The following is a 16043-nucleotide window of genomic DNA, read 5'->3' as shown; positions in this document are numbered from 1 at the left end:
AATGATAGATTTTAAGTCTTGTTTATGCAAGTGGCAATGACATGGTGGCAATTGTTTCCCAGCAATTCTGTCTTCGTTACAAATTAATGAAGTGATAACTGCTCGTTGCAACTTGTAGGTGAAGAACATAGATGTGGTGCTACCTTTATCATGCAATTCAGCTCCCTGGGTAGGCATGCCAGATAAGAAAGCTATGAACAAAAATTACAGTGAGATTTGTCCAGAAAAATAACATCTGCTGTAGAAATGCTTTAAATGCTGCAAGTTTCTGATTTTGTTTCTATCTCCCATTGGATGTGTAAAATACGTTGAACCGATGAGAAAACTTTATGGAAGAGAAAATAAGTAGATCACGTATGGATCACTGTGAGCTGCTTTAAACGTCCATAACATGCTGTTTCATAACCTTACCTAGTTTCATCTAGTAGTTGAACTTTGTAGGTGAATTTTTATTTGTCCAGGTAAGACCTGTAGTTAAGTAGGTGTATCCATCTTCCTGTGAGACAATGACGGCACCTGAATGGCTTGTTGCACCGAGGTTAGTCTGTTGGCTCAGGAGGCTGTACTAGTACAAGGATGGATATCAGAGGAAGGTCCTCTGGAGAGTTTTGAGAGCTGAGGCTGGGAGCTAGGGTCCAGATGCCTCTCGTGCACCTGAGGGCAGGTCCTTGTACGATGGGCTACCACGGGGCACCCAGCTCTTCGGTGACCATGGGCTCTGGTGCAGTAGCCTTGGCTCCCAAAGCCCCAGGACCGCTACCTCTCCGGCAGCGCAGTGTGGCACGGCTTGCTGCAGCGTTTCAGCTGCCATGTGCATATGCAAAGACTTTGATTTTAGCTCTGCCAAAGCAGGCAGGAAGAGATAAAACTTGTGTATAGTCAGTTCCTTAAAATGAACTAAAATAAACTTAGTTTCAATTAAAGGAAGAGTATTTACACTGTTTTTATCTGCTGGTTTAATAACATGATTTAAAATCAGATCTTCAGTGGTGTGTGGACAATTTCATTGTGCAGAGCAGCTCTTAGTCATACCAAAACATCCTTGCGTTGGTGGGTTAGGACTGAGTACTCTCAGATGTTACTGTGATACGGCCAACTCCTTTTTCTCCCTCTTGCTGTTCCCCTCTCTCTCTTTCTCTCTTCCCATCTTCCATGTGTGAGAGAGAGAGGGGAGGAGGGTGGAATAAGTGTGTCTTGCAAAGCAAAGACTCTCTAAAGGCACTTGCTGTTTCTGCACCTTAGTTTCATTGTCTGCTAAGTGGGAATAATCCTTTCCCAGTGTTTTCTCTGCAGTATTTGAAGACACTTTAGCAAAAGGTGCTTATGTAAAATGAATAATTCTTGGACTGAGATCTTAAATATAGCATTGACGTGACTTGATTTTTGAGAGAAAATGCTTTCCTGGAAGAATTTTTTCTTTGCCTCTGTTCTCCGAGGGTGGCAGTGATTTCTCGTAACATATGTATTTCAGTCTACTTCACATCTCACACCCGTACTTGAACCACGCAGTAGTTCTGTTTTACGCTGTGCTGCTCCCGAGGTGCACTGCATCTGGTCGCTGCTGTGGGACAGTATTTGTGGGTGTGTGTTTGTTTGTTTTTGTTTTTGCAAAGGCTGTGTATGTGGGTGACAGGGAAACAGGGATTTCTGTAGCCGCTGTGCTGGCATATGCCCTATTAGGATACACTTCATTATCACGATAGGAGTTGGCCTTTTTTATTGTGTAATTAAGTTTGAAGCATAGAAAAGAAGATGATGAGGCTCAGGGGAATCTTAGCAGTGTGTATAAATGCCTGATGGCAGTGCATGAAGAGTATGGAAACAGACTTCCCTCTGGTGCCCAGTGGAAGGCCAAGAGGAAGTGGGTACAAACTGAAATTTAAACACAAGCAAAAACTTTTGTACTCTGAACACAACTGAACACTGGTGCAGGCTGCCCAGAGAAGTTGTGGAGTGTCCAACCTTGGAGATGGTCAAAAACCTGAATGGACATGATCCTAAGCAACCTGCTCTGGCTGACCCTGCTTGAGCAGGGAGTTGGGGTGGATGGGGTCCCTTTTGACCTAAATGATGGTGTAATCCTGTAACAGGTGATGTTCATGGCAAGGATTATTTTAGTTCTAGTGGTCAGGCTCCTTCATTTTGTATTATAAGACTCAGAATATAGAACAGCTGCTGGTTTTGTGTGGATAAAAGTTGAAAAGCTGTGACTTGAAAAACAAAAGAAAAACAAACAAGTGGTCATAGTCATCCATTTGGGGAGAAAGCAAAGGAAGATGCATATGAATTCACTCAGTTGTGTATGGTGAATGCCTTAATGGTAAATATTTACTTTTAAGTACCCCTATAGGATTTCTTTTTTTCCTGTGAATAGCAAATATTCCTGTCCTGTAACTGACTTCAGAATCCAGGTGGGATTGGCCCATGAGTCATTCACAAATAGGAAACCCATTCTTTCCCTATCTGGGTCAAGTACATTTGTCAACTCCAAACCAAACAATGACAACATATTCTTCAAAATCTATTTTAGCATTATAGCTTATAGAGTATACGCAAGAATTTAGTAACTGAGATACTAAGTTGATAGTAAATTTTAATAAATCTGGAAAGTGAGCTAAACTGGACTACTTGTCCTGAAGACATATATCTTGAGCAAAATCAACTGTCGTGCTTTGAAGAAACTTAAAGCATGTAAAACGTTATTCTATGTGGAATTTCAGCAGGAGTCAATGGCTTTTTTTTTTTTTTTTATGTCTGGACTCTGAGTCTTGTTTGAGTCTTTGAAGTACAGCTTGATTCTAACAGTGCAAATGTGGTGTTCTAGAGAGGACCCTCTTCTGTCTGAGGTGAGTGTGGTTGTAGTAAAGACACATTGGGATCACAATCAAAAGCACTGCATAGTAAACATTTACCATTAGTTTAAGAAACCAGTTTTCAGTAAGTGTAAAACTGTAGTACCTTTCATGCCACCTTGGAATAACTTGGTAAAAACTGACTTCTTATGAGTGAATTCTATGTTCATTGAAAATGTTTGTAAGTTTTAATAGAAAAATAGTAAGTGCAAGGTGAGCCAGACTTTACTGACTATTTTATAGTAATGGCCAAAGTGGTATCAGATCTATTTGGGCTTGCTTTTTCACAGCTTCTGTCTCTAAATGGGATTTTTATTAGTATGCTCATTAATCTTAAGATATTTCCTTTTTTTCCTCTTTTTTGTTTCTTCCAGTGGGAAGAGATCAGTGGTGTTGATGAGCATTATACTCCAATCAGAACTTACCAGGTGTGCAATGTTATGGATCACAGTCAAAACAATTGGCTGCGAACAAACTGGATTCCACGCAACTCGGCTCAGAAGATATATGTGGAGCTCAAGTTTACCTTGAGGGACTGCAATAGTATTCCTCTAGTTCTGGGCACTTGCAAAGAGACTTTCAATCTGTATTACATGGAATCCGACGATGACCATTCGGTAAAGTTCAGAGAGCATCAGTTTACAAAGATTGACACCATTGCGGCTGATGAGAGCTTCACCCAAATGGATCTTGGGGACCGAATTCTAAAGCTGAATACAGAAGTCCGTGAGGTGGGGCCTGTTAGCAGGAAAGGCTTTTACTTGGCTTTTCAAGATGTAGGTGCATGTGTTGCCTTAGTCTCAGTGCGAGTGTACTTCAAAAAGTGCCCTTTCACTGTCAAGAACCTCGCCGTGTTTCCAGATACGGTTCCCATGGACTCCCAGTCACTGGTGGAGGTGCGGGGTTCTTGTGTCAACCATTCCAAGGAGGAAGAGCCGCCCAAGATGTACTGCAGTACGGAAGGAGAATGGCTAGTGCCCATAGGGAAGTGCTTGTGTAATGCTGGCTATGAAGAAAGAGGCTTTGCCTGCCAAGGTAACGATGCACTCCATGTTCACAGTTTGATTATTAACAGGGCTTTCACTTTATGTCCCTACTCTGTGTATTGGGTCATGTTAATTTTCTGCAAATTCTTGAGAGAAATAAATTAGTCCATAAAATTGCCGTGAAAATGGGGTTTATTTGATCTCTGTAAGTAATGTAATTTGATTTTAAAATATTTGACAAGGTTGAAAAATTGATTTTTAGTTAATACAGTATGTAGCAAATACAGTCTCTCTACTACTCTTGGGTTTCCTTTCAGTAGTTAAACTTTTCTCAAATGTGTTATGTCAAAATATTTTATTCTTTGTGTGATTTTTTTTTTAACTTTGTGTGTTAGTGTATAAGTAGTTGGTATCTGCTGCTGAGCTGCATTGATTAGTTGGAGTTGGTCAGAAAAAATAGCATTATTTCAGGCAATGTAGTCCCTAAATGCAGATATATTTGGAAAAATGTTTGAATTTCAAAATTGTATTTTCATTAAGGCTCCTTCATTTAACTCGATATCATTTTTTGCAAACCTTTGTTTTCTGCAAACTGTGGTTTTGTGAATGCTCCCAAGAACAGACTTACAGCAGAGATGTTGATTTTTCCTAGAAAAGTTTTCTTTAATGATATTAGAATGCATAAAATATTTATCTAACTTCAGTATTAATCAAAACATTGATCTACGTTTTGCTTTTTCAAAGAGTATAATTTGGATTTTGTGACGCTTGAGTTTTTAACCTCTTTTTGCAGAGTGCCTGAAAGGGTGCTGGCTTTGTTAAAATTGTCTTTAGTTAAGCAAATTAATGAAAGTTAACATGCAAGTCTTGGGGGGCTACTAGGAGCTCGCCAAACAAGAGTAGGCATAGCCACAGTAGTTGTGAAACCTGTTCCTTTAATAATGGTGTCTTGCCTCGGAGGATCTGGAGGAGCGTATGAGTGTCTTTTACTTGGTTTTGCTTTTAAGTAGATTTTAAATTGTTTTTGTCCTCACAGTGAATAAATAGGGGAGCTGAGCTTTTATGTATGCAGTTAGTTACAATTATTAGGAAAAATGAGTTGAACTGTTCTGCTAAGAGCTAAAACCAGGAGAGATTATTTTGGTGTGCAGGAATGCTTTATCTAGGGCCTCCTATAGCTATGCTTAAAAATGTTGAAAAGTTGGTGATATTCTTCTAATTGTTGGATAAGATCTAGCTAACTATAGAGCTTGCTTCCCTGTAGACAGTTGAGAGCAGTTGGTTTGCAATTTCAGTTATACATGAGTGCAAAAAGACAATCACTGCAGAAAGTGTCAAACAAGTGAGCAAACAAGAGTTGAGCTTAGTAAAATAAAATAAATCCTGTTATTAAAAACAGGTTGTCAGATGCTTGGGGTAGGCCAGGCAGCTCCTACTCTGTTCTGCAGAGATTAGGGTGAGTTTACATGCGTGTATGGGTATATCATTCATGATTTTGAAGGCATAAAATCAGATCATGGAACTACTATCATTTCTCTTTCTTCATCTTTTTTTTTTCTAACTTCCTCACCAACTGTTGATCAAGGGAGTGATGCATGATGAAACCATTAACAATAGTGACAGGTCATTCTGGTTTATTCTGATTTAACATATAATGTTCTGCTAACTTTTATTGGAAGTCATATTTATCAAATATTTTCAGTGTGGTGTGATTGAAGTGGCACTCTAAAGGCAGTCAGTAATCCAAAACCTCCCATTTGTCTGTATCAGCAACTCAGCAGGAGTTGGACGGTTTGGAAAAAGTTCAGTTTTAAGTATATGCTTTGACCTCCTGCTGAAGGCTGCTCTTGCACCTTTCCTTTCCTTTTCTTTTCTTCTCTCCTCTTAATCCTTCTGTATTTTTTTTGTGTGTGGGGGTTTTTTTGGTTGTTTGTCAGCAAGAGAACCGTATAGTCAGGATCGTAGAGTGTGAAGAACGGTCAAAATGATGTTGCAAGTATGGGCTGGAATCAAGGCATAATTGAGGGGAAAAAAAATGCTCGGATGAAGTTTGGAATAGCAATGAATAGAAATTTTTGTCTTCAGAGTAGGTGGAAGCATTCACTGACTTACAATGGCCATCACTACTTGATCCTGTATTTGGACAGTTTCTGATTTTTTTTTATATTTTATTTTTAATTTGTTTGCTTTAGTAATGTTATTTTTCGAAACAGTGTCATTGTGACGATTAAAATGAAGGACCCTAATGGTATGTAATCAGCCCATTTAAATTTTATTGAGAACATCCCGTCTCAGTACTTGGCAAAATATTAAGGCATAGTCACACCCTCAAAATAACACAATTTATACCATTTTCAACATGCTTCTGAGACTGCTTCCCTTTCTCTGTCTAACCAGGAAAAGAGGACATAAGGCTCAAGCCTCTTTTCTTACTGGTGTAATACAAACATACCCTATGAAAAGCCAAGACTGGGCTATTGGGTTTATTGAGCGTCTTGGTTCTCATCGGTAAGATTGTTGTTCTGTTCTTAGTTCTACCAGCTGATCAACATTTTACAAGTTGAGCAGTATGGTATCCACCTGTCAGTCAGATAAAGAAGCAGGGCTCATTTTGCTGTGACCATATGCGTCCTCAGTATTGTGAGGGTGTGGAGAAACAATTTCTCAAAAGGCAGTTGTATACATCAGCTCAAGGAATGCTGGTCTTCATAATCTACTTCAGTTAACTGCATTTAACATTTAAGATTTAACACCTCCTCTAGCAAAGACTTTGGCACCTGTTAAATATTTTGTAGGGAGTAGGGTTATATAAGGTAAGGTAAGATGTCATGTTTGTGCTATATTGGAGAAGCTACTCTTTCATACTTTTTATCTGTGTTATCTAATATGCAGTAGTTAACTAAATATAGAATATCTAATCCATTGTACACTGTTTATTATTGGAGCTTTGTCAGCACATGCGTCATAGTGATTTTGTCTATTCAATCTTTATGTAGTATTTCATGGTTAAATAAGGCTATTTCCTCACAATGTCTTTTCTAAATTGTCTTAGTACCATCTTGTCCAAACTACATCTTTATAGCATCTTTTCTCTTAGAATTACTGTTTTAACCTTTGATTAGGAAAAAAATGTGGTTAGAACTGCACACTAAACACCTTCTGAGAGTCTTCTGTTGATTCTGCAGTCAACGTGGATAGCTCATCTTTTCCATTTGTTTCCCATAAAACAGCTATAGTGAATTAGATCGAAGCAGGTTTATGCGCCTTAGTATTCTTTCTCTGACAGAATCTCGGAGCAGATTCTTAAGGAAAAAAGAAACTGAATAAAGCACTCCTTTACTAGGTGTGCTCTTTGGCTTTTACCAATCAGCCAGTGAGTTACAAAGCCTTAAGGCACGTGTTGTAAGAAAAACTGTATATAATAGGAATCAGTGACCTGCCACCTGTTAATTTGTCTACCTTTTTGACTCAAGTATATTTCATATCTGTAAGTTTTATGGCAGTGAATTCCATAACTTGTCCTGTGTGGAAAAACATACCTTCTAATGTGTTTGTCTTCTGTTTTAAGTCAGTTGGGTAAGGTTTTCCATATCCTTATATAGTAAGAAATAATACATAACTGCTACCTTTTCAGTTCTCTATTAACATGAGTCTGGATCTCTCTCCTCTGTTATCTCTGCTGTCTATTTTTCAGGCTCTCCCTCTCTTTCAGTGCCTTCTTATTTGGAAGACAGAGTAATTTCTCCATACATTCACTCATCCTTTTTGACTGAGTCATCCATTGTGACTGCCTCTGTAGATATTTAAAGTAAACTGTGATTTTTATGAAAAGGGCAATGAGGCTTGCATGTAATATTCAGTTTGCAAGTATACCAGGAATTTATGCAGTGGCATAAAGTTTGGAAAGGAGCATTCACATCACCTGTCCAATGAGCGATTTTTATGTGGAGAAGCTAGGCTCGCTTTAGCTTTGAATGATACACAAAGGAAACAGCCTTAATGATATGAAGGTTGGTTAGTTGGGGTAACAGTATCAAAATAAATGGGTAAATGTAGGATAAACATTAGAAGAAATGTCTTTGCTGTTAGTTCTGTAGTAATTTGGAAGCTTCCTCAGAGAAATAATGGTGGAAAACTCCTTTCAGGAGATGTTTCTTTAAAAAATGCAGTAACCAGCTGACAAAGTAAATCCTGCGCTAGCAGGGTTGGACTAATAAACCTCTTCCATCCCAAACGTGTCTATTCTTTTGTTGGTTTATTTCGTGTGCTTCAGAAAGCCTAGTTGGACATGGAGAATGGTATTTTTCATGATGATAATTAGCAATCATGCAGTGTACAATCGTATATCCACGTGGAAGTATGAGTGAGCTTGAACGTTCTTTTGAGTGGTGTTAACAGGTGAGCCTCGAGACCAAAAAAAGGCTTGCAACTCCAGTTATCAAAAGGAAAATGAAATTTGTGGGCCTGAAAGGAATGACTCTAAGAACAAAATTACATTTTCTGCATACTACCATTTCAGGGGGAGTTCTAAATTTTAGTTGCTGGAATTGGGCAAGTCCGAATTGTAAACTTCCTTGTAAAAGTATGTAATAAAATTGTAAGCTTTAACCACAAGTGACTGACATGTTGTCTATGACAAAGCTAGAAGAAAAATAGAGGATTTATTCTGATGGCCCTTCCCTATGTATATCACTTTTAGCAATTAATCAGGTGGGTTGAATGGAAGGAAAGGGAGTAAGGGGTGAGGGAGGGAGAGGTGAAGTGTGCCTGGTTATTGCAAAAAAGACTTCATGAAATTTCTACTAACACTAAATTATTCAATGCTTTAAGTTGTATAGTGAGCATATCCCAAATCATGTTACTCTCTCTGTGAGTTTCTAGAGATATGAAAGGAATGCCATCTGTGACTGCTAAATCTGAACCATTGCATTCAATGCTTGATTCTTTCAGTAGAATGAATACTGCACTTGAGATAAAAATATGCAAAGCAACATTAATACTTAGGATGGAAAACTTTTTTTTCTATGCTTTAAATAATCATTTTGTCTCTGAATAAGTAAATATACGTTTCACTTGCTTGTAGCAGTAGATAAAAGACAACTTTACATGTGAAGAGAACAAAGGTACTGCGAGGAACTGTTTAGCTTTGTGCAAGTGAAGACAGACGGAAGGCACACATGCTTGCTGCAACTGCAAAGATGATAACATTTTCCCTTGGAAATAGCTGAGTGAGTCAGGATGTGTTGCTTATAGTACTGAAGTGTGTGATTTTAACTCTTAGGCACTGTATAGGAACAGTTTTGCTAAATGTGGGAACTGGTCATATGAAGATCATATATATATATATATGATAATAGTATATGAGATATATATATAATAAAATAACTATTAAGAGAGTTGCCTGTTACATTAAACCAGAAAAAGCATATGGATTCCTATTTTTTAAAGCAGAGGTTTGAGGTGTATTTTTTCCTTAGATTTGAAGTATGTTTCCAATTTTAAAAAGGAAGAGAGATGTTTTGTTTTTATTTTTATTTTTAAAGGACTCAATCTCTCAAGCTAGTAAACTTAAAATGACAGCAGCTATAAATTATGAATCACATTATTTGTAAAATATTCATTGTTTTCATTCACTTTATATTCTATAAGTACATAAACAGAACACACAATGAAGGATTTACCTTTTTTCTTAGAATTTATTTAAATCTTACAAAATTTATCTCAGAGATACAAAGATGATTTTTCATATGGGCAAAATTAATTCTGCTCTGAGCACTTTGGAAAGATCATAGCCAACTTTTTATGTAATATTTTCTGTTACAAATTTGGAAAAAATTCTCCAATTTGTATATCATAAACTAGGTAGATTAAAAAATGCAGATTTCTAAGGTAAAACTGCTTGGGCACAATGTTGTGGTTTGTGAACACATTTTTCATATATCCTAAACAAGCAAAAATTTTATATATATATATATATATATTCTGAAATTATGAGAATGGAATTTTTTTGGTATGATACTGTACAGATTCTCAAGTTAGAAAGCATTTGCTCTGTAGTTACCTGCAAAGAAATTTTAATTTCTTGCAGATTTTGACAGGCGTATTTAAACAAACACTTGTTTACAGATATCTTTATTCCTTCTTTTTTTTTTTAATATGTAATGATTAGGAGCCTAGTATTAGTGTTCTTTTAAAAAAGCTTTCTAAAATATCTTTATTCATTTTTTAATATTCCTTGATTAGAAACCTAGTATTAGTGTTCTTTAAAAAAAACTTTCTAATACTTTTCTCCAAGTTGTCAGCATGTTATATGAGCAGGTAATTAAGAAATGAATTTTCAGAGTGTATTTGAAACAAGTCTGGTAATGGACATGTGTGGTCAGAAAATAAAATAATTGCAAAAATGTTATTAACTGGCAAAATGCAACTTAATATCGTTTCACTGTCTGTTCAGTGCAGGTCTCTGGTGGTGTAGAGGTGGCACTTGCCATGCCTAAGAGCCACACTGCACATAATTCCTTCCTCATGTCCTTCACCTGCTTTTCCAGCAGCAAAAAAAATAAATAAAGCTGTGGCATATACTTGATGCAGATCCAGATTCTCCACAGTTCAACAAGTATGTGTGAGACATGTACTTGGTTTTTAACTTAGAAATCTGCACCTTATGTTGTCAAAGATTCTTATATGCTCAAAACCACTACTGTTGAATTTTTGCACAGGATTTTACTTCAAGTATCTCACCAAGAATCTTAAGGGATGCTGGTGGCATTTTCTTAACCTTTTCATTTTAATGGCTTTGCTTCTTTGGAGGTTTTCAGAAGATTAAAAGCTAAATTAATAGAATCATCCTGAACATGTTTTGCTTTTACTATCTTTGCTGACTTTGAGTAGAAGCTTAGCTTGGAGTGGCACGAAGATTGCATTGTCAGTGTGAAGTCACTGAGCACGCACTTTTTCCATCGGTTTATCTGCCACTTGGGCCTGTGCATAGTTATTTGACAATCGCCTGTTAGTTCCAGAGCAGAGCTTGTAAAGGCTAACAGGGGTGGTTTGCATTACAACTGACAGCTGGCACTAGACTTTAATAGAGAGCAATTGTAGTGAGAGCTGCAAGTTTTGATAATGTTCCACAAAAATGCTCTTAAAGTATGAACCATCTTGAAAGATGAGTACAGGAAGACAAGAATATATATATGTCCGCTGCTCCTCAGCGTGAAGGATGTTGTCAAAACATGCTGTTAGCAGACATCTAAATAACCAGTAATTGATATCAGACTTTATTGAAACACTTTAGACTGCAGAAGTATTGGAATTGTCTGTTTCTTTGGATTACAAACCCAATAATGAGTTGCATTCGTAATGTCCCATTTTCTTTTCATTGAAATTGCTTTTTATTCTTGATAGCACAACATGAACAGTAATAACTTGGACTTCACACCTATGAAGGATTAGAAGATGAGAAATTCATTGTCTAGAATTTGTTTGTGGTTTCAGCTCTAAGTACCTGTCCACATCTTATACCACGACAATTGGCATATCTGTTGTGCTAAGGCAGAAGTAGACTTAAACAAGGACAAATCCTTCATAGGTCAAGGAGGCAAACTATTTCACTGTTGTGAATCTGTGGGTTCAGTGGTTGTCTACTGTAAGGTTAAAATTTGATGTGATAATTTAGAACAGCTGCTCTTTGACAGAAGGATTCACTTTCAACAAGGGAAGAAAAAACATATGGTGAAAGTTGACATTATGCCAGCCCTGAATAACTGCAGAAGTGATACAGGACAGTTCTCTTCAACAATATAGTTGAAGTAATGCATTTTTACTTGCCATTGGTATTTCCAGTCGTTACGCTTGTTTTTTCTTGAATCGTACCTTATCCTGTGATATTTCTTCTGTAGATATTTTAAAATAATATTTTTGAGTAATAATCATGATTAAGAGACAGGAAAGGGTTGTATGCTTAAAGAAAAAAAATAGTAGTTTGTTTATAACTCTGTCTGGGCCACTCTTTGTGCTGTAAAAACATATCAGAGTTTCATAGTACAATTCCTTCGAAGTTTTTCAACCAAAACGACATGCTTTGTTAGGGGAGATGATTAATTCATGAGTTCATTTGTTTTTAACAGATTATTTAAGCATTCACTTATGTCACATTGCCTTTATTCGTATACTTTAATTCTAGTAAATTGGGCATGTGAATAACGGGAAACCTAATCAATTTTATGGTTAGCATAAGCATTAGTAGTGGTCAGGTCGTATCTTCGAGTGAGGTCGTCATCAGTTCAAAATCCTCCAATCTGAAGGAACAGCTTTTCACAAAAAATAGTCTTGAGTATAATATGTAGGCTCTGTTCACTTTGATTTGGCACAGATTTTTAATGCAAGGAGAACAACAGAAGAAATTACTTGGAAGTATCCAGCTTTTAGCTCTAAGAAATGCCAATAAACAAGCAACTAACAATCTTCCACCAACAGTCTACTTATGTCTAAGAATGCATTTTTTTAATTTTTTTGAATGCTAAATAATGGGAATATGTTGAACAAACTTGTTGTTTAAGGAAGAAAAAAATATCTTTTAGGAAAAAAAAAATCTCTTAAGCTGATTATTATAAAGCGGTAAAACATGTTGAAGTGGTCATCTGTTACCCAGCTGAAGAAAGAAAGGCCATAAAGTTCGGCTAACATTATATTAAAGTCAGTTATTAAATATGTTCTTTGATGTTTTGCAACATTATACAGAGATTTCACCTAACCTGAAGAGTCCCTCGATCTCTGTAGATCTAATTCTAAGATTTAGGTATGCATCTATAGAATTGTTTTATTTATAAGTGTATTGCAGAACAAGATTTTAATATTATTCCTAGGAGGCCATAAGATGCAATAAGAACTGCTCCTTTGCTATCATATTGAATGGCATAATTTAGTCATTATTGTTATACAAAGAAGTACAAGCAAATTATTCAATGTTGCATAGTTCCAGTTTAATGGGGCATCTCCAGCTGCTTTAGTGTTCTTCAGATTACAAAACAACTTGAATTCTCTGAAACTCCAACAAGATTTTTCTCTTTTTATTTTTTTCCCCTCAGTAATGCGATCCTAATACCAATATGACAGGTAAGGGCAGTTATTTTAACAGGCTGCTCTTCAAATCTGTTCTAGGAATTTCCAGGTTTTGCTCCCATAAGAATCGTGGAAAACTAAAGCAGGGCTGTGGGATTGTGACTTGAATTGAAGTCAAGGTGTGTTAACCATGAACATGAGATCACTGTTCCAGCTCTAAAACTGGCGTTCACCCTGAAAAAAATGAGAGTTGGGTAGGAAGCAGGGCATATTAGCAGAAGAAAACGTTCAGAAATCTCAGTTGACCATGGCTAATGAACCTTCTATTTCATAAATTAATAGACCATTCATTAAACTGCCACTATATGGTGCATAACCTCTGTGACTTCAGGGCCAAGTTTGACTGATAAGATGTGGTGTCCAGAGCCTTCACCTCAAGGCCATATGAATATGTATTTGTTAACTTGGGATGGAATTAGAAAGGCATTTGATTACTACTTGTGCGCCATTTAATAAGCGACGGAGGTCTTGTTTCTACTGCCGTGTGATGGGATGAACTGGCAATGAAATTAACTGTAAAAGGGGAGTCGATTTCTGTATCTTTTCTCTACCTGCACTGAGTACCAGCAGATGGTGGAAGAGAAAGAAAGCCAGAGACAGTATTTTCAAAAAGGTCAGAACAGGAAAGCAAACAGGAAGAGAGAAGAAAGGAGGGAAAAACTTACTGGGGTAAGTAAAATGTGCCTACGTATTTTTTTCTATTAAAGTCTAAATGCTGCTGTTAGTATTCATAAATAAATTTGGAAAGTAAAGCTGTCATGAGAAGGGAAATCATATTGATTTGAGTTGAGACAGGAGTAGGATTTTATGGTGTCTTTAAAGGCAAACAAGCATCTCCATGTAAGTTTGCTCCGTGCCTAACTGCTAGAGATGATGTACAAGTTTCAGGACAAAAAATAATAATCACGTTGGCTGTTAGATGTCTGTGTTTGGGTATATGGTAGTCACTTGACACGAGTCTTGAATGGAATTATTTGTAAATGATGATAATAAAATAGTAATGAATGTGTTACACTGGAAGATTTAAATCCTATCTGAACTACAGTAAACTGAGACACATACATCTATGTTTCAATAAAGGTTGTCTAAATGAAGTTGTAGTCCAGAAGGGATGTGCTATTTTCTCAGAAATCTTTTCCTCAGAGGAAGGTGTGTGCAAATGGTCCCTTTGTTTCTCTTCTAAGGTACTGACCAGAATTTTAAGTGTTTCCTTAATGTTGCTTTATATTGCTGAATTTTCAAGAGCACTGAGTACCTAGCAGCGTCTCAGAAATTGTGGAGATGATTTCAAAGACAAAGGGCTGCATCTTGTCCTGAGCTCAGAGTACTGCATTTTCCTGATAAAGAGATCCCAAGAGCTTCCTTCTGTCCAGTGGACTTAACCCTAGCCTGCAGAGCACTTAACAGAGGGGCATGAGGCTAGCGACTTGCCAATGGTTATATATACACGTATTTATATACACGTATGTACATACACATGTGTATATAGTTTCCCTTTTGTCTTTGCCCCCACACTGTAGCCAGTGATGGTGGTCCATTCTAATCCACAGTGAATCCGAGATGGGATTGTAGTATCAATCGCGTTAGTTTTCACTCGATGGGATTTCAGTCTCAGATGTGCATCTGCAGTGTGGTAACAACCCAACCTTGTAATTCTCAGCATGTTCCTTAGCTTAGAGTAGACCTTGTTGTTCCCCTAGATGTTAAATGTATTTTTTAATTGAGAAACATGTACACGGGCAAATAAACAAAAAGAAAAAAAGCCCACAACCCAAATTCTGTGGTAAAAGCAGGTGTTCACGTAGAAGTCTGTTTAGTAGAAAGTTTGTTTTAAAGATGGATTAAGGGCTTCTTTGGAATGGAGTTCATTGTTTTCATGTTCAATAATTGTTTTTTAGGGCTAATGTGTTTAAATTACTGCCTTAAAATTCAGGCATGCTATCTATCTTAAATTCTTTTATAATTAGGGATTATTTTATAGCCTCTCAGTTATCCATCTGTTGGGAAGCTTCCTTGTCTGTCTTGCAATAATAGCAGTCAAGCTGTTACCACACACTTGCATGTTAGCATCAGATCCACAGATGTGCATCCTCAGATTGCACATCCACCAGATTGAAATAATCATCCAAAGTACAGGTGTTTTCTTGTCTCTCTTAAGGGCAGCAAATATTCTAATATATTAGCATAAAATAAGTGTATGCATTTTATGACTACATATGTGGTGGTGTAAGTAGTTTCTTTCTACTAGAGAAAAAAGGTCTTAGTTATAAATGTCTAACAAATATAGAGGAGGATATTGGTTCAGATAATTTTTCATAAGTTACTGTTTATCTACAGCCTGTTTTTTTCATGCCATGCTTTAGGATTTCGATTTTTGAGTTGAGACTTTCAGTTTCCTCTGAAGCACTGGATCAGCCACAGTGATCAGATGTAGCTCAGGGCTGCTCCTGTTCCTCCAGGTGTTGACATCTCTTAGGCACCTTGGATGCCATGTTCTGCTCCTGCCCTCTACATCAATCTTTTTGCCAGAGTTAAGGTTTAAGTGTAGGAAGGGGATTTTTCCCTGTGTCGTTTTGCCCAAGTCTATCTGATCCCCAAACATCTGAACTCAAACATATGTATTAATAGTACTGCAGGGTATGTCTGACTTTTTTTTTTTTTTTTTAGGATCATCTGGAACTCTGAAAAAAAAAAATCTTTGCTGCTGCTGTGATTTAGGACTTAGTCAAGAGCAATTCCAATGTCAAAGATGATGTGTTTTTGATACAGTTTTGGCTTTTGGTCTTTTATTGTGGACTGTAAATCTGTTTTGGAGCATTGCAAATTGTCTTGTAGTGCTTGATGATGTGTTTTGTTGACTTTCAGTGGACTGTTTCCTTGAGTTGGAAATCTGGCTGTATCCAAGAAGGATTGATTTTAAAACAAAACAAACAATAAATACAAGGTTACGTACTGCCTCTGTAACCAATTTAGAAACACTTACTCTTGGATGGCAGTCATGTCCTTCGTAATCTGAGGAACTTTCTAGTTGGTGAAAAAGAAAACACACTATTCTTCCTTTTGTAATTATGAAGAAAGTTGGAGT

General features: G+C 37.0%; 1 protein-coding gene across 15 annotated transcripts in view; it reads left to right on the top strand.

Moving 5' to 3' along the window:
• EPHA3 (EPH receptor A3) overlaps positions 1-16043 on the top strand; it is a 217701-nt gene that overhangs the window by 65713 nt on the left and 135945 nt on the right. For 7 of the 15 annotated variants that reach the window (XM_040568320.1, XM_040568311.1, XM_040568205.1 and 4 more), the window contains 2 exons: positions 2767-2846; positions 3227-3887. In XM_040568320.1, coding sequence (XP_040424254.1) covers positions 2767-2846; positions 3227-3887 — 741 coding nt within the window. Of the gene's footprint in view, positions 1-1562; positions 1582-2766; positions 2847-3226; positions 3888-16043 lie in introns of those variants that run through there. The other 8 variants (XM_040568244.1, XM_040568225.1, XM_040568328.1 and 5 more) reach the window with 2 other exon arrangements.

Source organism: Cygnus olor, chromosome 1 (genome assembly GCF_009769625.2).
Source record: "Cygnus olor isolate bCygOlo1 chromosome 1, bCygOlo1.pri.v2, whole genome shotgun sequence".
Classification (NCBI taxonomy): domain Eukaryota; kingdom Metazoa; phylum Chordata; class Aves; order Anseriformes; family Anatidae; genus Cygnus; species Cygnus olor.
This window is presented reverse-complemented; position numbering and strand designations above follow the sequence as displayed.